At 48.5% G+C, this 25956-nt stretch overlaps 1 protein-coding gene across 2 annotated transcripts; it reads right to left on the reverse strand.

The window, feature by feature from the left end:
• Positions 1-572: 572 nt before the first annotated feature.
• On the reverse strand, positions 573-24806 carry STRIP2 (striatin interacting protein 2). 2 transcript variants are annotated; one of them, XM_055711862.1, is made up of 21 exons: positions 24644-24806; positions 23042-23111; positions 21951-22025; positions 21713-21847; positions 21397-21517; positions 21005-21073; positions 20785-20891; positions 20540-20667; positions 20031-20216; positions 18587-18810; positions 17189-17254; positions 16461-16524; positions 15317-15388; positions 14945-15019; positions 13582-13679; positions 12913-13039; positions 10876-10976; positions 8686-8752; positions 5209-5313; positions 4612-4816; positions 573-2494 (listed from the first exon to the last, which is right to left on the reverse strand). In XM_055711862.1, the coding sequence occupies exons 1-21, from the start codon at positions 24782-24784 to the stop codon at positions 2244-2246; spliced, it is 2487 nt and encodes an 828-aa protein (XP_055567837.1). In that variant the 5' UTR covers positions 24785-24806; the 3' UTR covers positions 573-2243. The 2 variants fall into 2 exon arrangements, with proteins under 2 accessions (XP_055567837.1, XP_055567838.1); XM_055711863.1 differs by lacking the exons at positions 573-2494; positions 4612-4816; positions 5209-5313 and adding an exon at positions 6701-7672.
• Positions 24807-25956: the final 1150 nt, after the last annotated feature.

Genomic DNA, 25956 nt, shown 5'->3' on the forward strand with positions numbered 1-25956 from the left:
TACTGAAATATTTCACAGACCCTTCAGATGTCTGCCATCTTTAGCTGGGGCTTGTTAATTTATTTGTGCTTATTTAATCTTTAGTTTATTTACTACCCGTAGGCGCTAGGGAACATAGAGAAATACTAGGTGCTGTATTTTAGAAAGGGAGCTAAAGTACAAATGCTGAAATGACTTACCTGGAACTACAGCACTCTCCCAGTTCTGGGATCTCTAAAGAGAGCACCGTGCTTCAATTACAGATCGCATGTCTGTTTTCCAGGCCTCACTGCTTGGACAGGCTTTATTTATTTTTAAATAACTTCTTACTTTTTAACAAGCATGGACACTGTGAAGACATCTACAGCCCATAATTTTGTTTTTTAGAGTTCTACAGATACATCAGAATAGAACATCCAAAGTACGTCAGACAGAAGGCCCTTCCTCAGTGGATAGAGTGGATATGGGCACAGGTGAGAGCTGAATTTATGGGTTTGTTTGTGGGGGATGTTTTTGTCCTTTAAAAACAAAAAAAGGCATCAAAGGAAGCATTTAAATTAAGGTGCAGGAAGAAAAAAAAGCTTAAGTAAATGTACGTGCTTTAAAAGTTGCTCTGGTTTATTTTGAACAAAAGCATATTTAAAAAGTTGAGTGGGTTTACTAATGCTATTTCCATGAAAAACACCTTTTACAAACGCCATTTAGGAAACACTCTCAGTTGAATTCTACAGCAATAAGCACAAACCCTGTAATAAGTAATACTTGTGGTTTTATCACTTGTGTGCTTGATATTTTGTTAACAGTACGGCCTAAGTGCTTGCCTGCACTATATTAACACATGCTTCTGTGACAAAAAACAAACTCCTGGCTTCATGGCCAGAGGGAGGTTAGAGCCAGGACTCCCTGTGCTGGACTGATAAAATTTTGTAGAGGAAAGATTATAGTTTGCAGGCTCTGTCATAATACTAAAGTACTGTGAAGCCCACCCTGCCTTCTCAGTGTAGCCCTCAGAAAGCACCATTGTCTGAGGAGAAGGGACTGTCACTCTGCACAGTGCCAAGGGCTGAGATTCACTCAGCAGGTCAGCCCACATGGGTTTCCAGCCTGCCTTCAGCTGCCATCCCCATGCAGGGCAGCTTTACTCAAGTGTAGCGTTTGCATTGACTTTATAGAAAGTTTATAGCTCTAATATGCTATTCATTCTGAAAGTTACAGACTGCAGTGTCTATTCTTTTCCTCATATGATGGCAATAAAGTGTTAACCAAAGCACTTTTCCTCCCCACTTTAAGACTTGGCACAAACATTCCCCTGAATAACCAAAAATCTGTGCAAAAATTAGGTTATTTAATGCGGCATTCACGGTCTCCTCCAGGGTTAGAAGGGCTAAAAAGCAATGAAGAAAGCTATCTGGAAACCTAACAGCTGCAGTAAGTATCCTTCAAAAACAACCAGGTGGAGAGAAAGAGAGGCGATCAACATCCTTTACAGCTCTAAACACTGCACAGTGAACAGAATGGTGGAGGAAAAGTGGAGCAGTGAAAAGGTAATGGATTACTATCCCTGGTGATGCAAAAATTGTCAGTTGTGGAAGCAAGGCTCTGTAAGTCAGGTTGTGTAATCCCAGCAGCAGTAATGCCAGCCTAGGGACAAGATGTAATGTCATCTCCTTTGGCCAAGTCAGCCTGTCATCTCTGACTGAGACTGTCACAGCCAGTGCCACATATTTCTTATTTTCAGCTTCATTAGGAAAGCAGGGCAGCTTGTTCATGGCAGCAGGGTGTTTGAAGCACATTATCAGACAGCCATAACTGAATAAATGAAAACAAATTCAGCACAGCGTGGAGCATTTGGGAGAGATGAAAACCTTTCACAGTTGAGATACTTTTACAACAAATTTACTTACATGCGTGAACCAAGCTAAGAGACAGACCTGGACTCAGCTCTCGTACACTGGTGTCAATCTGAAGTAAAGACCAGATAAGCTCACTCTTGACACTGCCACTATTGTGACACTGGAGCCTCGTCTGTGGCCTCTGTGCAGGTCAATTGATGCTGCATGGTCTACAAGAAGTCACAGGAAAGGGATGACCTCCAAAAAGACGGGAGCTGCATACTCAGGGGTCTCTGGGTCTCTTTGGAAAGACCATAATCTTTTTCCAGCTGTGCCTAAGAACACCCAGGTCCAAAATAATCTTCCTTTCCTCAGCCTGTAGCACCTTGAGTCCTTATTGAGGTGGGACTGGGGCAGGTGAAGGTGGCCTTCTCACTGGTAGTGCAGCAGCTCCTCCCAGCGAATGGGCTGGGAAAACACCTCCCGTTCCAACCAGAGTTCGTATGAGTACTGGAAGTCTTCGGGGAGCTCCAGCCGCTGTCCCAGCACGCTCTGCAGGCAGTTGTCCACTGGTGCAAACTCTGAGTCTTGAGGTTTGTCGTATCTCCGGCTATTGAAGGCTTCAATGTTGGCCCTCAGGGTGCATTCTTCAGCCTGGAAATCCCATGGTCTTGCATCAATATCTGCATTGAAGAAGAAACAAGACCGAAGTATTGTGGAAAAAGTAACTCTGGTAAGGTTTCAGCAAAAGTAAGGATGAAGATTTTACAGCAACCACATGCCTGAATTGACCAGAGTATTAGCCACTCAGTTATTCCTAATCAATTCCCATTATGTATGCATTTCAATTTAAGGTATTTAAATGAAATATGTTAAAATAACTTGTAAATTAAGCAGAGTCAGAAAGCTTCCTGTAGAAATGCAATTATTTCTGCTCTGTGGTGCTCTTTAAGGACTCTATAATTACCAAGCTCCTGCTTTTTTCAGAAAGGCCCCACCACATCTACTGAAAATCTCCATAGATGTCTCAAGCAGAGACCAAGATTTAATGCATATAGCTAAAACCTGGTGAACTTCTTATGAGCTACTGAAAACATTTTTTAAAATTTAGACAAATCTAACTATGAATGATGTTGAAAAGCTAATAACTAGCTGTAAGAACCATGATATTTGAAACAAGTAGTATTACCTCAACATGTAACATGAAAAAAAAAAGTTGTATTTTGAAAGTTGGTCTTTATGAGCTCTCAGTCTATATGAAATAGTTATTTGCTCCATAAAGGTTCCATAAATTCATTGGCAAAGCTCAGCTGTGCTCAAGGGGGGGAAAGGTCCAAGCTGAGTATCAAGCCAGACATACAAAGATAAAAATAATTACTCCAGGAAAAACCCTTCCAGACTGTGTCTCTGAAAGCCAAGTTCTTCCCTGGCAAACTGTCCAGGTCAAGATGCAGTCTCTGCTAAGCAGTAAATTGCGCAATCGAGTGTTGCATTATGTTGCTGATTTAACTCTTTTCAGGGAAGTGGGACACACACAACAACTTATCCTTGGCATCTGTCTTAAAATTGCATTATTCTCAATATTGCCATGTAAATTCAGTTGTTACCGCAAACCCTTGCTCCAGGCCAGGTGATGTAGGTACTCGTCTTCTCCTGCTCTTTTGGAGCATATAGTGCTCAAGCTATTTAAGTCACCCAAGGCAGGCAGTATCCCATAGCTGTACCCCGTTAGTGGCATAAGGCAGCCCTGCTGCCGTATTCATCCCAACAGGGAACAATCAGCTGAAAAAGGCAGTGACAGGATAGCGTTTCCCATAAAAGAAAAGTAGTTCCCAGTCTTCCCCAGCCTTTCAGCTCTTTGGTTTTTGGGGGAACTCCACTAGCCCTAAAGTAAAATTAAAAATATCAAGTTTACTTTTTCATTCTTCTGAATTAATGTCATAGGGGTATCATGAGTATCAAAAGCCTACAAGTCTTCAAAAATTTATATTTTACAGTTGAACACCCTAACATAATTATAATGCTTTTCTGCCTTGTAAAAAACTTAGGTTAGGCTTTTACTTTTTGCCCTGTTTTGTTTTAAAACAGGAATGCTACCCAATTTTCCTACTTGATCCTTATTAAAAAGAAGATACATGCAGAGCAAAAATTTCAGACTATATTATGGCAAAATGTCATTTTAATACTTTTTTTGCTTGTCCTAAGCTTGGCTCAGTTGTTGCAGCAACTGAGTGTACTTACAAGGGAATAAAACCATGTGGTCTGATGCACCCTGTGGATTAATACATGAGGAACATCAGAAACTTCATGGCGTCTCTCAAAAAATATAGATTTGGATTACATAAGAGCTGTTTAAACAGACCAGCACATCTAGTCTGTGCTTCAGCTTAAGGATTCAGAGTATCCACACTGCCAGGATGTAACCACTGCTATTTCTGAGGTGTGAGCTGCAGAGCTATCAGTCAGATCTTCACTCCATGGCCATCCTAAGCAGATACCAGGACAATTTAGTGGCTTGATGACAAAAGTGATTTAGGAATGCAAAAGTGCAGGCCTGGGCTTGGCGGAAACTCTTGTCTTGGAGACTCAAGCTGATTATGTCTCATTCTGATCTGATTATTCCCACCTTTCCTCATGCAATCAGTTTGTTCTCTTCTGATGGTGCTGAATGGTGCCTTAAAGCTTCTGAAAAAATCCCCAATACTGACTCAAAAAAAGTTTATAGGCCAAACCACACCATACCCCTGCGAGCCGATTTCAACTCTGCAGGCAGAGAAGATGCTTCCCTGGCACTACTCACCATTGCCATAAGCCCAGTCATCGTTCATGCGGTGCCGCACCTTCTGGTAAATGGCAGACATGGTCTTCATGTTGCTTTTTCTCCACTGGCGCCCCAGGTATTTGGTCTGGATTTTCAGCAGTTTGAGGACATACAGCTGCATCATGGCCTGCTTCACCTTCAGAGCTCGTTTCAGTATTGGGGCTGACTTAAAGACTACCAACATCTGTCAAGAAATCAAGAGAAATTAATGCAATGTGTTCAAGAAAGCCCACAAGTACTGTCTGTGCAGCTTTGGGCACTAACACCCGGGCCACGTACAGTACAAACCCCAATCAGGTCAAACAGGAGTGTTCAACATAACCAACACTTGCTGCACAGGGCTTGAGGGTCATAGAAATAAGTATTACTTGCAGAACAAAAAGCATTTCTGCATTTAAGGCTCAGTCTGTGAAACAAAAATGGGCAGATTATGAAGCAGCAGAAGCTTCACCACTGCCAGAAGAAAGTCTCAGCAGGAAGGCTGGGCTGAAGCCCACTGTATAGAGCCGGTGACATGCTCAGATTGCAACACTGGCAGCCCACAGCAAGTCTTGGGGAGGCAGGACATCACCTTACCATTGTCCTCGAGTGTTTCCACTTGGTCAGCTTGTTGAGGATCCTCAGCAAGTTAATGCAGGAGAATAAATTTCTCCAGCAGAACTGGTTGTTGTCTCCAGCTTCCTGCAAGTGGAGAAGGAAAAGTGTAACCCTAACTGCAGCGTCCAACACCACTACCACAGAGATATCCTTATGCTGAAAGTCTATTTTTACTGTCTGCACAGGTCTTTTTTCCAATGGAGAGTGAGCAGTGGAGCTCCCTCCTCACTTGGGTTATCATCATGCAGCTGACAAGCCAACAGATTCTGGGGAAAACCGTTCTGAAAGACTCAGATGTGATCAGCATTTTAATTCGCATTTAGGTTTAGAGTAAGAGCTAAGATAAATCACATTATTCCATCATGGGAAATATATATTGTGGTAGATTTGAATTCGTTGTTTACAGTCAGAGAGCAAATTACAGCCTAGTGATCAGCACTGCTTAGAGAGCAGGTTTTTGTTAATTATATAAATTAATTCCTAAATTACCACATGCTTAGAGGACATATTACAGACAAATAAAAGGCAGTCACATAATGCAGGATGACAAACAAAAGCATTTTTATCAGGAGGATAAGATTTTTCTCTAACAAAGTTCCCTTCCAACTTAAGTGCAATTGATAGATTATTTTAAATATTAGCTAAGCATAAGCACCTCCAACTCCAGGTTGCGTAAATATTGCCTGTGGCACATTTGAGCAGTAATTCCACTACAGTAACTTGCTTTATGCTTGAACAGCACTGAGCACAGCAGAAGTGTCCCACAAATAACCTATTCAGCGATGAGAGCGGAAACAAATGCTGCTTAATTTATAAGCCACTTCCAGCAAGCTACAGCTTCATGGCTGTAACAACTCATGGCAAAAACTGCAGCCTGGTGCATGATCCAGGTTCTGGGCATCCTCGGGAGGAGTCTGAGGATGACCCCAGGGAGCCCGTTCTGTCAGAGTGTCTAATCCAGCTTTGAAACTGGATTTACCCAAGAAAATCCTGCCAGCATAATACCTTTGTTCTTAAAAGCAAGCACCAAACCTATCATTTCAGTAAGCCTGTAAAATGCTATTGTACATACAATTTTTAGAGGCCAAAAAGAAAGTGGTTCTGACATTTTATTTAATTCTGGGATTTGGTACAAGCCACTTTGAGCCAATGCACTTTTCTGGCAGTAAAGGCTATGCCTGTGCTGGAGGCTCCTGTGCACACAGCAGAGCCCAGAGGTGGGATGTCACCAAGGTGCTCGCAGATGCTGCATGCAGCTCTGAAGGTGCCAGCTCAGGAGCAGCGCTCGTGCAGTTTCGTATCAGTGCCCAGTCCTAATATGCTCCCTCTGCACCAAGTAGGTTTTTTTCCAAAAAGACCTCAGTAGAATAAGCTAGTACCCCTTTCATAGGCAGCTGGATTTATTTTTGTCACCAATATGATGTTGTCTCTATAGCTTCAAATAAGTGAAAGGCTTTCCATCAGATTTACAGAACGAGGGAATAGGCTAAATGGACTTTAATCCTCCATTTACCCCTGTCTCCTGTTCCCCTCCCCATAGCACCACGACACAGTACAGCAGGGTCCTCTGCAGCCCCTTCCTCAAGCACAGGGAGCTGTGACAGAAGAGTGGAGATAGGGACCAGCAAGGAATCAAAGAGCTTGTCCTACAGCAGGAGGGGTGAAACCTGCGCGACCTTGCTGGGACTGCAGCCACTCCTGATTTATATCATGTGGGGACAGCAGTTACCCCACTGCCAAAGGATCCCTCATCTGGAAACAGCACTGCTGAACTCAGCCTGGTTTTCCATGGAAGGAAACTGAACACACAATATCCTGTGTGCAACCCACTGAGAGTATAATCATCTGTTCTGTCTGCTGAGATATGTGTTACGGCTGGGATGTTAAAATCAGTGCATCAGAGTGTTAAAAAAAAAGCTAAACCAACACACAAAGTGTTGGCTGAAGGAACATAAATACGTGCATAAGCATATGCCTCAATTACCATGGCATGTTTAATTTCTATTAAATCCTTACATTCATGGGTATCCTCCCGAAGACAAACACATGGTAAAATTCAAGTTGGTTTCTGCATATTTTTTAATTAAATTAACCTCCGATAAGGCTAACGTCCATGTCTGCTGGAGGAAAGTGAAGAGGCACTGTCATTTAATGCAACAGCTCCCAAATTGGGGACCAGTCCCTACTGGGAATATTTTTCCTAAAAACGTTCAGTCTTCTCCTACAGCCGTAAAACTTAGCATGAGTGTTAAGGATTAGCGTGAGCCATGGGAGTACTCAGCAACGTGTCGCTAGATGTCCCCATTGGGCCAGGACATGTCGCTGGGAGCCTGTCAGGGGGACAGCCCTCAGCAAGTAGCCCACGGACCAGCACAAAACAGGAGACTGATGGTGTTGATAAAGAGGAAGACAATGTCCAGGAGTTGTCACCCCGAGCAGGTACCTAGAAGGAGGCAAGAAGCACTGGCAGAAGGGCACATGGAACGCCAGTGGAGGACTGAGCCAGCACGCCGGCCATGCATGATGATCCCACATCACATCCACCCGCATGTGCTCCACAGCAGGTTTTTACATAAATTTGTTCTGGCATAATAAACTCACAGTGGGAATTTGCATTGCAGTTGGCACATCAGGAAAGCCATGGCTACAGATCCAATAAAACCAGTTTGGTTGTCCTGGCTGACCGCAGCCTCAAGCATTCATGAGCAACTTTGGTTAGTAGAAACTAGGGAAAATCTTCCACTTTAACGATTTTAACCTTTACACAGCTAAGGAAAACAACATAGGCTCAAGATTTTAGCAGCCAGGCAACGTGAGATCATCCTGGCCCAGACTGGTTTTGGTCAGGCTGCTTCTTAATGATTCCTGCATCATTTAGCAACTCACTTCCCTCTGATCCCCCTCCCTGTTAACTCCAAAGTTTGTCCCTGCTCTGCACCCTATGCGAGTCTAGCCTACTCTGCATTTGAATTATTGCAGTTATGAACCTGCCAGCATTAATGTCTCATCTATAGTCCATATATTCACACAGGTCATCATGCTGGCTGGTCTTCATAACACTTAGGCTCCCCTCTACAGGGAATTTGGCTCATTCCTTAATCTACTGGCATTTTATGAAATGTGAGTGCTCATGGCAATTTAAACCTGGGAGGCAATGGCCTCTGGGCAAATCCTCTTCAAAAGGAGGCTCTCTCATTTAGAAAAGTGAAAGGGAAAACTCTAAACCAAACTATTTTTATGGGTTTCACAAGGCCAGCAGTGCCTCCTCCCCAAACTCCCCACAGCTGATCAGAATAGCGATGGGAGGAATTTTCAAGTCTGGGGGGGGGAAAGAAGTCTAATTTTGGAAAGGTTGGGGGTACAAAAAAAGAAGACAGAAAAAAGAAAACAAAAATCCTTCCTCACCCTCTCACATACCGCAATACTGTTTACAAGGACCCTTTCTGTGCTGCTTACCAGGCTTTCTGCAGTGAGCTCAGGCAAATCATAGACTGTACAATGTGGATAATCCAGGACGGAGATGCTGCAGAAGGCACAAAAGAAGGGACTTGTTAAGAACCAGGTAAATATGAAAGCAACTTTTTAAGATGATCTACATGATTATGCCCAGCAATCTGTAATGTCTTCTTTCCCTGTGCTTGGGATTTGAATTGCAAAGGCAGCAATGCCTGATGCAACAAGTAGTTTGGATGCGTAGCAACAATCCCATCTCCAGCAAGCCACATTGGGCACATGAACCAGCCTGCAGCTGGTGCCACGTGGACATGCCTCCTTCCTGCACTTCCGACTGCACAGATGGCATCCAAATGGGCTCGCAGCCTCACCGCTGCCTTGCGTCTCAGCTTAATGGAGCACGTCGATTCCTCTTGGCTCCAAAGCACATCCTGAGTGCATTAATAAGGACTCAAAGGATTTGGATCCATTAAGACATGAAAGATTAGTTATTCATATGTATATTTTTAAAAAGGGAAAAAAAACCACAAACCCCAGATCTTAGGTTATAATGGAGTATCTAATTATCAGCAAGAAAATTCATGAGGGCATCAGGTCTTTTGAAGCCCTCCAAGCCTATTGCCTCTGTAAAAGTAGCCAATAAAAAAAACCAAGAAAAGTATACAATATGTGTGTGTGTATATATATATATATATATATATATAGTGTATGTATACACACACACACTCTGATGCTATCCATGCCAAGACGTATACCAATCTAAAATGAAGCATGCATTGTCACACAGCTTCAGTTCTTGTGTCCCCTCTTGTTTGCTATTTTTTGTTTTTAACTTCAGCAACCGAGCAACAAGCTGACTTGACAGTCACTGAGTCAAAGGCGGTCCAGGATGAAGACCCAAGGTCAGGAGATCCCCTCAAACAGGCTTTCATTTAAAGCATTTAGCCCAGGAAGGGCTTGTCTGACCACAAGGACAGATGCTCCTGCTGGCTCCTATCCATCATAACCCTAAAGCTGGAAGCGCCATGCAGATACAAGCAGGAGAGCTCAGAGGGAACCAGGTCAGGACAAGGAGCCACACAGCTCAATTGCCACAAGTTGTCATTGTACTGGCATCACTTCTGATACTTCCTGTTGCACCATCACTGGCCTCAGGTCCATACATCTGAACGTGGCAAAATTCCATGATCCTTTTTGCAGGGCAGTGCCTGACATTGCTCACTGTTATCTGACAAACTGGTACTCTGGCTGGACAGAACAGCTAAACCTCCCTGGATCAGAGCATCCAGCTGCAAACCCCACCTCATTTCACAGGTGCATATCCTGCCTGTGAAGCCTCCATCAGAATGCAGAGGAGGAAGCTAAGTGCTCCTGGGCTATGTTTCCTCCTCACTTATGTGGCTTTAAAGCACAGGACCAAAAGCGGAAATATTTATCAGCAAGATAATTAATATATTACTTTCTATTTTTTGATGCGTGCCTTCTCACATATACACAACCACACCATGCAGGAGACAAACCAGCCTACACACAGAGCTAAAGTGCATCAAAAAGCAAGAAAAGGGATCTCTTCATTATTCCAACAGCAACACTCCCCTGCAAATGGGGAAATCCAGCCCAGTGCTACTGAGTTGTGAAAGAGTTGTGTTCTTTCAGTTCTTACACTGAGTTGCAGTAGTCCAGCCAGTCCCTATGCAGGCTCAAACTTGGGCTAGTGTCTTTCTAAAATCAGAAGTAAAAGGCAGTAACAGCTACACAAAATCTGAAGAAGCCAGGCAGAACAGCTGAATTATAGCTCTATGAAGCGGAAAAGACCTAGAAGACTCTTCCCCACCTAATCTTCTTGAAGTTGTAGCCCATAGATGCCCAGTGGCACTGGACTGCTTTCCAGGAGTCCACATAAAGATGAAAATGGGCCTACTGCCAGCAAGGGAGACAGGTCTACATGCATTTCAGTAGTCCAGTGAGAGACTGGACACACCGCCCCCCCCCCCCCCCCCCCATCTGTCCTTCTCATTAAGCAGAAGGTATTTGCTCCATTCCAATGTATTCCTTTAGTGAAGAGTATACTGCCCCAAAGCCAGGCTAGGGACCAGAGGTCACTTGGTCCCACCACATAGTCATGTGTTAGGGTTCCTCACGCACAAAGCCTCCCTGCTCCATCACCACTGCCTTTCCCAGAAGTGGCTGTACCTGTTTTTGGCAGTGATGTATGACATGATGTTTTGGTTGAAGAACTTCAGGATCAACGGGATGCAGTTGGCAAACACCAAATGTTGGGACACATACTCAAACTGAGGAAGAGAATTGAAATGGGTCAAGGTTAGCTGGAACAAGTGGGAGCATCACCTGGGAATGGAAACCCATTTCCAGCCAAAAGCAAAGCAGTCTTGATGGTTTGCTCTAGACACCTTGCAGAAGTTTGCTGTGTAAGGCTTGCATCATACACAGCAACTTCCACCAGATGGAAAACTCCAGAGCCATGAAGTGGACACACAAAATTTGTCAGTAGTTTAGGAATAGCTGCATGTAATGACTGCAGTGTAGCTTTTCAAAATATAATCTGTGGCAAAACAATATATGGATAAAAGGGAAGGAGATGTAGCTATTACATGAGAAAATATGATAATTCTATTGCTGTCACATGCTAATCCCAGTCCCTTTTCAAATTTTGACTGAAAAAGCACCCTTGCCTTCATAAATGCTTTTAATTTCTCTCCCCCTCTAAACATGAAATGGTCTGGGTACATACAGCTACATAATACAACAAATCTCTACTGTCCTCTAAAGAGACAGACACAAATAGCAGCAATATCCTATCCTATCCCATCCCATCCTATCCTACCCATGTCTGTCAATAATCTGCAGTCAACACCCCAAACCTGAGAGCAAACAAACAGTTTGTTCCTACATGTCTCATCTCAGCCTGGTACAAGCTGTCGACACTCTGCATGCCATCGATGACACCGCTGCCATTATTTGCAAGTAATCAGCAGTTCCCACTAGCTGGGATCTGAGATGCACTCACTGCTTGGAAATGCAGCTGCCAGCGACTAATATGTTACATAGGATACAAAGGTTACAAAGATAATGCTGAACTGCAATAATTTGATGGTGTTTCTCTGTTGGCATAAGAAATGCCAAATCTCAACACAACCGAGACAAAAAAAAACTTGATTTGTGTTGGTGTGCAGGTCTGTGCAGTTGCTGCTCTACCAACGTGGCAGCCAGTGAGCACAGGGTGACCCCCAGCAGAGCCCAGACCAGCCACGCTCTCCGTTACCCTCCACTACTTTCTGAAAGCATTGTCTCAGACCCTGCAGTGGTTTTTGGGGTGCACCCTGAGACCAGCTTTGGCACTGAAAGAAATTATGATGGCTCACCCAAAATCAGACACAAAAGCAGAATCAGGGGAGAAAATCCCACAGCTTTCTCCAGACTTAGCAACAGACTGCAAGGCTCCTGCTGTCATGAAGGAAGAAAAGAGAGGAGCTGCTCTGGAGTAAAGTGAGAAAAATTAGTGAAGAAACGTGGGGGAACCCTGAACAAATGTAGTAACTGTTGTAAAAATGTAAGGTTTTGTTTCATTTTATCCAGTCTAATATATGGATTTATATTTATCCTTAAATATCAGTGGGCTTCATAACACAGATGGATTCGTACCATGTTGAAACTTTTAAAAGGAAAAACATAAATTGAAAACACTAATTGTTTGACTTGCAGAATGGGTGGAGAACTGAGCTGAGGCTCTGTAGAAACCAGAGCCTCAAGATCTTGATCCTGATGAGGGACAGAAGACTAGATTAGTTAACCTCAGGAGGTTCTACCAGCACTATTTCTGGTTGTTGGAGATTAGAAAGAGCAAAAGAGGGCCTTGCCTAACTCCCATTCCCTTCCCCCTTCTACCGGGGAGGCTCATGCTCATGATAATCTCCTAAATTTTAATCTGATCAGCCACAGTGTGAGTTTTTCCAGAAGTCTGAAAACTCCTTCCACGTGAGTGGAAACAATTCTGTCAAAACACAGTCAGAGATATATTGCAGACAGGTTATTCCTGCCTGAGTAACCCTATACAAATCCTTGCCCAGGGCTAGGGTTCACTGCTATGGACAAGCAATCTGCAGCTCCTCATGGAAACCCTTCCTGGACAGGTCTTTTAGGAGAGGGTCTATCTGGACACACCGGCTTCAAGACCAGCTTGGCAGTGGCTGACCCCTTCTCTATGCTCACCTGGTAGATGTGGTTCAGCTTGAAGTGCTTGAGGAGCAGGAGCAGCAAAGCTGAGATGCTCTTCACGATGATCTCTTTGTGTCTGTTCACGTCAATCCCCAGTTTCATGCTCTGAAGAACGGTAATGCTGTGTTGGAGGGAAAGAAGGCAGCAGCACAGTGGATATGGGAACAAGGAGGACTAAGGGACTGTTGAGTTCATATTAATCTGGACAGGTTCTGCTGAAACAGGGACCTTCAGTTCCCCCTGGGACTCCCATTTCCATCCTCTCCTGCCTGGTGACACCAAAGTGCACTAAAAAAAGGGGAAAAAAAAGCTGATTGCCCTCCACCAACAGTCCTGGGGGAGTGGTATGAAGGACACCTGCCATATGTTCACGTATCTTTTTGATTTGGGTCAGTTACCATGATTTTATGATTTATGCCACTTAGCTAGCAGAGCACAGTAGCTGGCAATTGTGCTCAAATTGTTACGCTTTTGAAAAAACAGCATCACTTCCTTGACTTTCACTCCTCTGCCCGGCTGGCAACAGTAGCTTGCACCTATCCAAAGAGATGTCCCCAAATCTGTAGCACTCCCAGACTTATTGGCAAACCCCAACTCTCCTGCTTGGCCCAAGACTTTGTGGCAAAGCTGGGATGGCTGGTGGCCATCTTGTCAGGGACTTACGGCATCTCTTCAGGCAACACATCTGCCAGGATATTGATGGAGTCGGTCTTGGCTTTGGAGGTGGGTGCTGCAGCAAGGAGGATCTTCAACAAAGCTATCTGCAGAAGAGGGCGGGTGTGGAGAGATGGTCCCAGGAAGAGGCATTCCTTCCTTCCCCTTCACTTGCTGAAATGGGACAACTTCAAGCCAACTCTATGGGGTTTCACTACTACAAGCTTGGTTTACCATGATGGACTGACTACACCACAGCTCAAATTCTCCTTTCATACCTTGGACAGACAGGCCAGGTGCAGGAAGCACAGCAGCTCTGTTTCAGCCTTAATTTAGGGCATCATGAACCCCTGAGCTCTAGTAGTATGAATAAAACAACGCAAGGGACACTTGGAGCTTAATACATTTAAATCAGTGTTTCTCTCTCCCTACAGACAGAGTGCACGTGACCCAAATAGCATCTCAGAATCACAGATTCACAGAATGGTTTGGGTTGGAAGGGAGCTTAAGGATCTAGCTCCAACCCTTCTGCCACAGGCAGGGGCACCTTCCACTAAACCAGGTTGCTCGAAGTCTCATCCATCCTGGCAACATAGCTGAATTTCAGGACATGCATTGTATTCCTCTGGGAATCTCTTGGGGCCATGGGAAGGCTGCAAGGGATGCCCCTGTAAGGAAGATCATAACCTACAGAGTCTCCACGGTTTGAAAGCTATTGAAAGCACAGCCAGGTTGCCAGAGACCTGAAGGCATTAGCACCTTGTTTGCTGAGCCATGTAAACCATGATGATGGCTTAGTTTGGTTCCTGGCCCAGCTAGCCACCATGCTCAGAGATCAGCACAATATTGTAACGAAAAATTAATCTCAGCAAGAAAAACAAAGGCTCAAGGGACCAATAAAGTCTGTAGGTTGCTGCTTGAGGTCAGAAGTGAAGATGCCTGCATCAGTATGCAGTAAGTTGCTGGTAAATAAATTGCTGGTGAGTCACAGCTCACGCACCTCTAGAGATGACACGAGGCCATCCCTGGCTAGGTCTCCTTGCTGTCCAGAGGGAAGGAGCCAGCTTTGAGCTCCCACCAAGGTGAAGAACTTGGTTCCTTGCTCCCAGTCCTCTGCACACATCCTATTTTCCAACCACTGACATATCTCCAACAATTTGACAATGTCCCTGCGTATCTACACTCCTTGATCCTCTCAATGACTCTTTCTGGACTGTACTTTACACCCAACACTGCTCTGGATTCCCACCAAAATCTCATCATTCAAGTCCTGAACACACCCCAGCAGCCTCGTGCTGAGCTCTGCAGCTCACAGATTGGGACCATTCCCCACTCAAAAGCTCTTCTTTGCTTTTAAGAAACAGGGACTTACCATATACTGGGGGAGATTGTACAACATTGCTCGATACAAGACCTCACAAGGGGTTTCTTGGACGTCCTCTTCCCCCTAGCACACAGAAACATTAGAAACAAGGGAAAATTAAGTATTTCCAGTCCACACACTTGAGATATGTCAGTCATCTCCATAAAACCCAGCCTGGGGACTTAATGATGGACATAGCTGCATGCTGACTGCAGGAAGCTCCAGGCCTTTCTCCCTTAATACAACTAAACAAGATATGGACTTCTACAAAAAAGAGCATCCCAGGTGTGTCCTAAGGATCATGGAGAATGTATGGATTTCTATGACACCTTGGAAATCTTGCACACATCTGTCTAGTGATGGGGTGCAGCAACTTCTTACCAGAGACATGGGGCACTTCTCCAGCTCCTCCTCGTTCTTGATCTGGATGTCTGAGATGGAAACATATTTGTGCTGGAAAAATACACAGAGGTAGAGCAATATCACAACTGGAGGTCAGTGATGACAACAGTTGACGATTTCAGTAATATCCGAGTTAGGTATATAGGTCACAGCAGATATATGGAGAACTCATCTTTGTGTGGGACATCCCTCTGTCCGTGAAGCCCTCCCCACATCATGCTTTTGATTACTTCCACCTGCTCCTTCTAGGATCTCTCTGTAAGTAAATGGAGAGGGGCAATCCCCTCCAAAAGGCAATCCAGACCTTAGATAGGGACAATTGGCCTCTGGAGGTGTCTCACTCAGCGTGGAACGCTGCAGGAGCCAAGACTGGCCATGCTTCCCCCTGAGAACAGCACAGGTCTGGGCATGTATGTCCAAACCCAACTCTGAAAGTCTGTTATCTTCAAAGCACATGGTAAATGCTCACCAGGACAAAGCAATGCCCTTGGATAAAGGGAAAGTCCAAGCACTGGACAATTTACTTGGAATTGCAGTGAGGACTCGGTTTTCCAATTTTTGCCCCAATTCTTGCAAGAAGCTCCAGAAGGCTTTCCTGTCACAACAAACAAGGAGGGATCTTCTTACTCCTTCCAGCAACTGTGTTTCAGCCAGAGGTTAGATGTGAGGCTACCACACTGCATGTGGTGGATATCCAGCCCCTCTCAAGCTGTTCAGACCTTGAATAGATTAATCAGATTGTCTTCCCAAGGCAGAGAGCAAGAGCTCAGACTGAATATGTTGCCGTACATCAGCTGAAGAGGAGCAGAAGACTAAATTCACATGAAACATTTACTGTGGGCTGAGAGCATACATATGACGAACCTGAAACTCATTCCAAGTGCTGTATCACAAAATTTGTGTGTAGACTTGATGCCCTGCAATCCCCCTATGGCCTTAGTGATCTTGGTCAATGATTTCTCCACCCCCATGAGATCCCCATGAGTCTAATCCCACCTCAGAGTATCTGCTGAGTGCCACGGAGCAAAAATAGCAAGGGATGAGGTTAGACAAGCTGACTGCCACTCAATAAGCCTTTCTGGGCTGCTTCACCCAAGCACTACACATGGAGCCACCATCTCACCTGCTTCAGTGTCTTCACGCTTTCATGGATGGGCCGTGGTAGCCCTATCAGGGTTTCAGTGTCTCTGTGGAGGAGGAAAGAAGGTAAGTACAAAGCTGGGAAGGAGATCTGTGTTCAAACACTTCCATGTCATACAAGGTAAAAAAGGGAGCCTGTAGTCTACTGAGTCTATCGAACGCATCCCCAGTGTGTCAGGGATTAGAAGAGGGGTTGGTGTGAACTGTCCACCCTCCCACCTCCTCCCCAGCGAAGCCTGCACAAGAGAGGAGTGACACTGGGTAAAATCAGGTCTCCATGTGGAGCCAGCTTGAGCCCAACACTGCACCTAAAAATGAATATACCCTGCTGACACTGTACCAGGACAACTGTGCACTTGCAGCTTGATTTATTCACAAACTGGGTAATTTGTTGTGGATACCACATTGTCTTGACTCCCTCCCACATCAAATCAGTTTCTGGCTTGGGCCAGGGGTCACTTATTCTGGGTTAGGTGTGATTTTTAATAGAAAGAGGTCCTTGGAGACCAGCACCTCCAGAACATGTTTTTGTAACACTGAGTGCATTGCTGCAGCCCCAGCAAAATCCAGTGCTGTGCCACATCATCCCGAGCGTGCCTTAGGCTAGCTGAGTTGAGAAAACCTGAGCTTTGTGGACCCCTCCCACCAGTTAAACTGCACTGATGGAAGCTATGGGACAGACTTTGTTGGACCTATACATGTAACACTCACTGTCCCAGCGTGAATCCAATGAATTTGTTCCTACTTGCTTCCAGGAAATGCTCGATGTCTTTCTGTCTGATGGAGCAGCAGAGAAACAAAAACAAAAAGGTTGGAAAACAGACATATACCAGACCACTGCCTACATTGCCTAGAAAGCACTGCACTGTGGGACCAGCAAGAACCTTTGAGCTTTCTAGGATTTATTTCTGGAGGTCTTAATAGCAGCAGGTGAGAGCCACCATTGCTCTTGTTGGTTGGGAGCAATGTGAACCAAAACCATGTGTATTTGCTGTGCAAGCCCATGGAAGAGTGCAAATAAATGGACAGGAGTTCTCTACAATCAGCACCTTATTTATCCACCTTCTGTGCTCCTACTACATGCATCTTCAAGTAGCATCTGCTCTCTTTGAGGGAACAAATGTTGTCTCCACAGTCTGGCAAATCATGTGGTGCTCCGAGAGAGCAAGCTGACATCTTGTCCACCCTGGGCATCTTTCATGAGAACTGGTCAGGGTCTCAGCATGACAAGTAGGACATGAACTGTGAGCCAAGGCTTTCACAGGCAGAAAGAAACCCAGCTGCATTTCCAGGCACCAGCCAAGAAAAACAGCAATCATTTGATTTCAAAGCTGAGAGCATTAAGTTACGTGGAGTACCATGGCACCATGTGTGCAGAGACCCATGTGGGAAATGAGTTCTTGCTGTGTCCCTGCGAGGAGTGCTCTGGATAGACACACTTACCTGTCACTGCTCCCGCATGAAAAAGAATGTATTTGTTCCTGTGTTTTAAAGATACTGTATTAAATCCAAGTTTTGGATCAAGAGCAAAAAAACTCACGTGGATTAGAGGGAAAGGAGCAGAGGTTTTCACTCTCTGTTCCTAACGCTCCCCCATATCATGTGTAGCATGGTCTCAGGAAGGGAAGGCACCAACTCCTTTGTTCTTAGATGTTTTTCTCCAATCTTTCACCTTAGAGCAAGGCCACTCAAAAAGGCAGAAGATTCCCACTCAACAAGCAAGAGGCAATATCATTAACCAGTTCCCAAGATGATTAGTCTAGGACCTTGCCTTACTAAGACCCATCGATACTGGTTGGAAAAGCTGACCCTGCTCCCACAGCACTCTAACACAAGCCTCCTTTCCAGTACAACCTGGCAAGCCAAAAACAGCATTGCCTTTTATTGGCCAAGCTTAGCCATGCTTGCTTTGTAAAACCTGGGGAAGGGCGCAGCTAAACCCAGTCCAGAAAGGACCAACCGAGATAAAAAAAAAACAAAAGAAGTGGAGTCACTTCAGTTCAACTTGCCAGAGGCCAACAAACTTGCCACAGACTGATGTTCAGCCTGAAATGAACTCCAGGACAGGTCATGCCAGGGGAAGATGGCAATGACACCAGATGGTTTTACCTGACTTTGGGGGCCCAGGGGAGCCCTTTGGGAAATGACACCCTTTCAATAGGCAGGCGCTGAGCAGGCATTGTGGCGATAATTGCATCCCGCTCCATCAGGTCCAGTTCCCCCTCAATCCCGCTGTCCACGTCATCATTCTCCTCTTCATCGACTCCTGCTTCATCATTCTTGAAAGGGTCTCTCTCATTGTAGATATCCAAACTGTCTTGCTTCACCAGGGGCTGCAGCAGAAGGGGAAGGAAAAATTCAAGTCACTCTGTGGATTTTATTTCCCTCTCAGCTGCTGGCACCAGACCTCTCTATCCTGGAAGGCTCAAGCTCCCAGACGTTCCTCAGGTGAAGATTTCCCTCCTAGCTGTTGCCACCAAAGCCTGGACAAGGAATAATCCCCTCTGTACCTCTAAACTTGCTGCTCTAGGAGGTGTGACGCCATTTTCCATCTTTACTTTTGGAGCTACTATCTGACTCTCCCCTAGTATAACAAGTGTTTTCATCCTTGGACCATAGCATGGCAGCTCCAAGAGTGGAGCTAAAACAAGGCGAGCTTGCTGTAAGCAGTTTGCTCCTTAGTGCTTATCAGCCCTTTGCCATAGGGTCAGGATGTCCTCTTGCTTCCTCCAGATCAAGTGCATTGTGGGGCGGATCTGCCACAACTGAGACTGGTGGATGAAAAACCGGACATGAGTTGGCGATGTGCGCTCACAGCCCAGAAAGCTGATGATATCCTGGGATGCATAACAAGAAGTGTGACCAGCAGGTCGAGGGAGGTGACTCTCCCCCTCTGCTCTCATGAGACCCCACCTACAGTACTGTATGCAGCTCTGGGGCCCCCAGCACAGGACAGACATGGAGCTGTTGGAGCAGATCCAGAGGAGGGTACAAAAATGATCAGAGAGCTGGAGCACCTCTGCTATGAGGACGGGCTGAGAGAGCTGGGGCTGTTCAGCCTGGAGAAGAGAAGGCTCCGTGGAGACCTTAGAGCAGTCTCTCAATACTTAAAGGGGGCTTGTAAGGAAGATGGGGACAGACTTGTTACTAGGGCCTGTAGTGGTAGGTCAGAGGGTAACAGTTTTAAGCTAAAAGAGGGTGGATTCAGACTAGACATAAGGAAGAAATTTTTTTACAATGAGGGTGGTGAGACACTGGAACAGGCTGCCCAGAGAGGTGGTAGATCCCTGGGAATATTCAAGGCCAGGTTGGACGGGGCTCTGACCAACCTGACCTGGTTGGAGACATCCCTGCCTATGGCAGGGGGGTTGGACTAGATGAAGGTCCCTTCCAACCCAAACCGTTCTGTGATTCTATGAAACTGGAAGACACAGGAGCACTTGGGGGGAAAGGGAACCATGCTCCCAGACACAGGCTGGCTTCTTGAACAGGTGATGGTCTGCACTGGAAAACCATCCTGGGCCACGTGCTAGGAGGATGCACCTGCTCTTACCCTCCGGCTGCGGTGACCACGCTTCTGCTGCTGCTGCTCCATGAGCTCGATGGAGTAGGTGGGAGGCGAAGCAGCACGCATGCTGCGCATCACCTGGATACTGTCCTCTGGCAAGGGTGGCAGCCCCAGCTCCTCCCGCTTCCTCACCTTCATCACCTGCAGGGCTTCAAATCCACCCAGCGTGAACTAGGGACCAACAAAAGAGTTGAAAGAGCAGGGAGCAGACATCCCACCTGGACTGCATGGTGCTTCCAGGGGAGCCATCAAACTGGAGAGTTGAGGATGAAGACACCATGTCACTGGTTCATTCTCCAGACTTCTCCCCCACCCCACATCCTCTGCATGGCTCAGACCAGCCTCATCCCAGAAGAAACTGCTTGCCTTGTGTCAGCTTCCTGTGCCATCCTAAATAACCTCGTTATGGTTGGATTGAATAGTAGGGAACATCCAGGCTGCATCAGCACTATTCCCAAAATGACTAGTCTCTGGAAAAAGGGGTTTGCACCCACCAGAAGCACCTTCCAGAGCAGGAGCAGGACCTTCTTCATGGGGAAGTGTGGAGCATGGCCACTGCAGAACTTGGTCACCATTGTGAAAAGCAGAAGAGCAAATGGCTCTTCAGTGTGAACAGGGAAACCTGGTGGAGAGAGGGACCAGGAGCAGGTTCAGGGAAGATGCCCTGTCCCTGACGTCTCCCCAGTGGTCCAGCATGACAAAAGGAACTTGTTAGGGCACAATGAACTTTGTGGCTCACTCAGCTCCATCCTGAAAGTCTCCCGGCAGGTTTTCCACTCAGGAGGATCCACCTCTTGCTCCACACGGATATTCTCCACCATCAGGTACATGACACTGAGCAGCACTCTGCCAGGACAGCATGGCAGGCAGGTGACACTGCCAGCCAGAGGCCACTTTTTCCCCACAGGCTGTCCCATGGCCTCCACCCAATATGCTAGTGGGGTTCTGAGAGGGTGTACCTGAGCTCCGTGCTGTCGGCTAGCGAGATGGCTGGCTTCCTCAGGGCACTGCTGCAGGCCTGGCTGTTGCTGCAGGGAAGAGGATGCGCTCAGCGCCAGCCACTGGGCACAGGCTGCTCCTCATCCCAACCCTCTGCCTATGTCCGCAGTGGTGGGAACAGCACGCTGGAGGACATGCCGTGGCTGCAGCACCTCCCTGGTCCTCAGTGAAAAGGATGAGGTAGGAGAAAGAAGAGGACAAGAAGGATAGGGAGAAAGAAGATGAAGACGAAGGTGAAGAAGGAAGAAGATGTCGAGGAGGGCGGGGAGAAAGAAGATGAAGAAGAGGAGTGTGAAAAGAAAGAGTAAGGTTAAGAGGACAAGGAAGGTGAGGGCAGTGTGGGTCCTCTCACTCAATCTCCATGTTGAGGAGCTCCAGGAAGGCGGTGAAGGTTCCCAGCTGGTACAGGAGGAAGCTGTTGTGCCGAGACCAGTGCAGGACATCGCCTTCATTATCGCAGTCTCCAAAGACACCTGGAGAGGCCCAAAGGAAGGCACTGGTTAGCGGGGAGCTACCTTTGAACACCTGGAGCACATGGGACCATCCTGGGAAGGAACTTCACTGCACCGACCTGCACAACCCCAAGAGACGGTTTCTCCCAAGCCCCCATCCTGAAGCCAGGCAGCAGACACGTGGCCACATCCAGACATGGGGGATGTGGTCCTTACCCTGTGCCAGGTAGAGGATGGCCCGTGCTACTTTGAGCCGCTTGTCCCTGCTGACCACCTCTAGCCCATCCAACAGGTGCATGATGTAGGCCTTCTGCTGAGCCCCATCCAGCTCCAGCCACCTCCTGTCCTGCACTGGAAAGGGGACACAACAATCAGCTGGGTGCCTCCCCGGGGGTCCCACTCTCACCTTGGGGGGCTGCCCTGAGCCCTGGGGTGCCAAGCCCAGAGCTGGTACCTTGAGTGTGAAAATCCTCCTCGAAGCACCTCCTGTTGTTGCTGAGCTCAGGCTCCTCGGTGTAGCTGTAGAGCTCTGATGGAGAAAGGGGTCAGGAGGGACCCAGAGGACTTTCACCCTCCTCCTCATTGCCAAATTCCTTGTGGGGCTGTGAAGCATCCCTGCACACCCAAGGAGATATGGGGCAGAGACCTAAACTTATCCCTGAGCTCTTCTGCAGCTCCAGGGAGCATCTCAGAGCCACCCTGTGCTAACAAATTCATCATTTTTATCCCCACGCCCAGGCTGAGCTGTTTCCACACTCCTGTCCACAGCGATGGTGCTCAACCTGCATTTGCAATTTCATAGGCCTTTTTGGAGGGCCATTTTCTGTCCCAGTTAAGGCAGTTTGGAAAGGGAGGGACCGTCAGAGCACCCAGGCAAGACCTGTGCTGATTTCACACCCAGCAGCTTGGCCATTTTGGGACCTACAAATAGGGGCTGGACTTGAAAAGACACAATGTTGTGCCTGTTCCTATATAATTCCTATAGTCCTGTGGTGCTGAGCAGCAGCATGGGGGACTGAAACAGTCCTGCAAGGGAGGAGGAAGGATCTGTTGCAGAGAAAATGTGCTTTAGCCAGGCCAGCTCATGCAGCTGAGACACACAGAGCTAAAAATAACCCCTTTGCTGGTAGAGACACGCTCAGGACCCCGAGGGTTACAGGGCAGAAGCAGCCAGAGTTGCCGCACAGCAGGAAGATACAGGATGAGGACTTGACCCATAATGGCACCCACAACCAGGGGTGACACTTCCCAGCCTGGGCTGTGCCACTAGGCATGCCACCCGTCCTCCCACCCCCTGCACACCTGTCATCACATCCTGGGTAATTTGGAGCACAGGGTAATCCCTGTGCCCCCATGCATCCCTTTTGCTTGTCCCTGGGGAGCGAGTGGCTCTCTATTAATAAATCCCTCTTGCTCTATTCCCGAAGGATGATACCACTCGATATCCATTCCCCTATCCCGCTCACCCAACTCCCTGAGGGATTTTTTTTCCCCTCCCTGGCAGGCATCTATTAATAGCAACGCAGCTCCCAAATGCCACTTCACCTGCTAACTCGGAGCCGTGGCTGTCAGCATCCCCGTATTCAAACTCCAGGTTGGGGCAATCCACCGAGCCCTGCGGAGAGCATGTTGGGGTTAGGCTGGGGGGCCGGTGCATCCCCACGGATATTTTGGGAGGCAGGATGGCTGCCAGTGCTCTCTGCCTTTGCATTAAAGGTCCTCCAACCACCGGAGCAGCGATTTGTGCACGGATAATCTTGATGCAGGTTTCCAGGGCACAAGTGGGACGTCTGCATGAGGCTACTTAAAATACAGTGCAAATTTGGAAGGCGAATGTAAAAATAGCATTTCTCAAGTCCCGGGGAAAGAGAGGCAGGACCCAAAGTGCCAGTGAATGTTTGATGCATTTCAAGAGCCTCACATCTGCTTAAAAACATTGTCTGGAGCTGGTTTGAAGCAAAGGTGCCCAGGAGGATGCAAACCTACGATGTTCTGTCCTCAGCATCCCAGATCCAACAGCTTTTGGGGCTGGGCTTTGGCTTTCTGAAGCCCATAGGGTTGTGGATCTCCCTTCCTCTTCCCCTGCAGATGAGGAACTGGAGCATGAAACTTCGCCAGAGGATTACGGCCGGGCAGTGAGAGGGCGACCGCAGCCAGACAACCCAATGCCAGCATCGTGCTGCTGTGCCCCGGGAAGGGAACACATGAATGGGTGATCAACTAAATTAACATAATTTCTCATTCTGAGTCCCAGCAGCCCTTCTCAGCAGATGCACATCATCACGATTAATATTGATGACCCCAGAGGATGCGCAGCTCCGGGCTGAGCCCGACTTGCTCACAAACACTGGTTTCTCACCCAATTTTTGCAGCCAGGCCAGCGGGCTGGTTCAGGGAGCTAAAAGCCGACAAGGAATTTGGTGAAGTGCATGCAGCGCTAATCCGCTTTATGAGGCTGAGCCAAAGGAGAAAAGCAACCCCCAAATTCATGGGCAAGGCTCGGGGGGCCACGGCTCAGGCACCATCCCCGGGGCAGGAGGGACCCTTTGTGGGTCAGCTGTCCCTGGGGAGCCCCTGGACCCACAGCTACTTGGTGGGGAAGCTCACAGGGGTCCTGCGGTGGCTTTATGGCGGCTGGGGGCATCAGTCCTGGGCTGGATCGTGGTCTTGCTCCCCCAGCCTGGCATCTGCGAAGCTGGACAAGCACAGCTGGGGCAGAGCAGAGTGATGCAGCCCGGGGTGGTGGTGGCTGTTTGGGCAGAAGGGGTGAAGCGGCGGGGAGGTGGTGGTGCATTGCGACCTCTGGACCCTGGCAGGGGGTGGTGAGGGTAAATGGGTGCCTGGAAGGTGTAGGGGAGCTCGGCGCCTAGCTGGGCCCCCAGAACACTGCCGACAGCTCTGGGAGTGGGACGCAGAGGTGGGGGGCAGCCTCCCTGGGGTCCCCACTCCAGACTGGGCACCCTCCACCCCCGCGGGACCCCCTCAAAACCCCAAGCCGGGGTGGAAGGAGGGGCGGGGAGCACCCCCAGGGCCGGGAACCCCCCCAACCCCTGACTGGGCTCCTTCCAGCCGCAGCCCCCGGGGACCCCAAGTGGGGGCGTCCCCGCATCACGAGCAGAAGGAGCCCGGGGGGACCCTCGCCCTTACCTCGGACTCCTTCCGTTGGCTCCTGAACAGCTCCCGGCTCTTGGGCTGGGGCTGGGGCTGCGGCGGGGGCTGGGGCTGGGGCTGGGCCGGCCGAGCCCGGGCCGGGGCCGGGGCCGGGGCCGCGCCGCCCGCCGCCTCCATCCGTTGCGCCCCTCTGCAGCGCCGCCGAGCACGTGGGGGCCGGGCTCCGCGCCCCGCCCTTGGCCCGCCCCCGCCGCGTCCATTGGGCCGCCGCTCCGCGGGGCGGAGACAGAGGGCACACTCCCGCTTCGCTATTGGGTGGGGGGCGGAGCCAGAGGGGTCGTGGAATGGGGAGGGGGGTCCCCGGGGGGTGGTGGGGACGGGGCGGGTGTCCCGGGATAACGGTGTGTGTGTGGGGGGGGTTGCGGTAACCCAGGGGGTGCCGGGGGGCTTGGGAAGTTGCAGGGCTGTGGGAGACCCTCGGGACTGTGGGTGCTGGCAATAGGGGGTGCTGGGGTGGGCACACACAGACGGGGTTTACCTGGAGATGACAGGTTTTGAAGGGCCGTGGGGTGTCCCAGGGGTGATAAGGTACCCCTGAGGGGTGCTGGAGGCAAGAAATGCTTGGGAGGGGGCGTTATCGGGTGTCCCTGGGGCTGCTGGCAACAGGGGTGTCCGTGGGAATGCTGTGGAGGACACGGGGTGCCCCTGGGGGAAATGGGCTGGGGGAGCTGCTGGCTGCAGGAGGTGCCCTGGGGCTAATGAGGTTGCAGGGAGGGCCGGGTCCTGCTGGCACCCGGGCGGCTGCAGCTGCCCCACTGCAGGCAGGGGCCAAGGGTCCCCAAGGCACCCCCAGCATCCCCCACAGGGTCACCTGCTGGGCTGGGTTGTCCAAGCCCCCCTTACCACAATGTTGATTAAAAGCAACTCCTGGAGGGCTGGAAACCAGGGATGGGAATGCTCCAGACTTCCCTCCCACTCCTGCTCCTCTCCTCCCTCCCTCTCCACCCCATATGGGGGGGACGGTTGCTTTTGAGGGGGTGACCATAGGTATGCAGCCAGGGAGGTGCTTGACAACCCATCTTGGTGCTGCTCGCGTCCCACATCATTCCCCAGCCACTGGAAAAACAAAGTCTTTAGGTCGGTATTTCCCTCCGCCACCCCAGCAGCATTTTCAGGTCCGCGCCAGGGATGTGACAAATCAGGAGCAGAAAAGATAACGGGATTTTTTCCAGCACTGCTCAGTCTGCTTTCCCCAAGGACACATCAGCTGCAAAACAGCCACCCACAGCCCAAACAGCCCTGGCTGCCACAAGGATGTGTGGCCACCGGAGCAGCTCTCCCAACTGGGT

The sequence above is a fragment of the Falco cherrug genome, chromosome 5, assembly GCF_023634085.1.
Source record: "Falco cherrug isolate bFalChe1 chromosome 5, bFalChe1.pri, whole genome shotgun sequence".
Lineage (NCBI taxonomy): Eukaryota > Metazoa > Chordata > Aves > Falconiformes > Falconidae > Falco > Falco cherrug.

Coding starts and splice junctions, on each gene's coding strand:
- STRIP2 (XM_055711862.1), bottom strand. CDS start 24,784: ATGGAGGCGGCGGGCGGCGCGGCCCCGGCCCCGGCCCCGGCCCGGGCT. Junction 20,892..21,004: donor GCCGACAGCACGGAGCTCAG/GTACACCCTCTC, acceptor CTGTCCTGGCAG/AGTGCTGCTCAGTGTCATGT. Junction 15,389..16,460: donor GCGTGAAGACACTGAAGCAG/GTGAGATGGTGG, acceptor GTATTTTTCCAG/CACAAATATGTTTCCATCTC.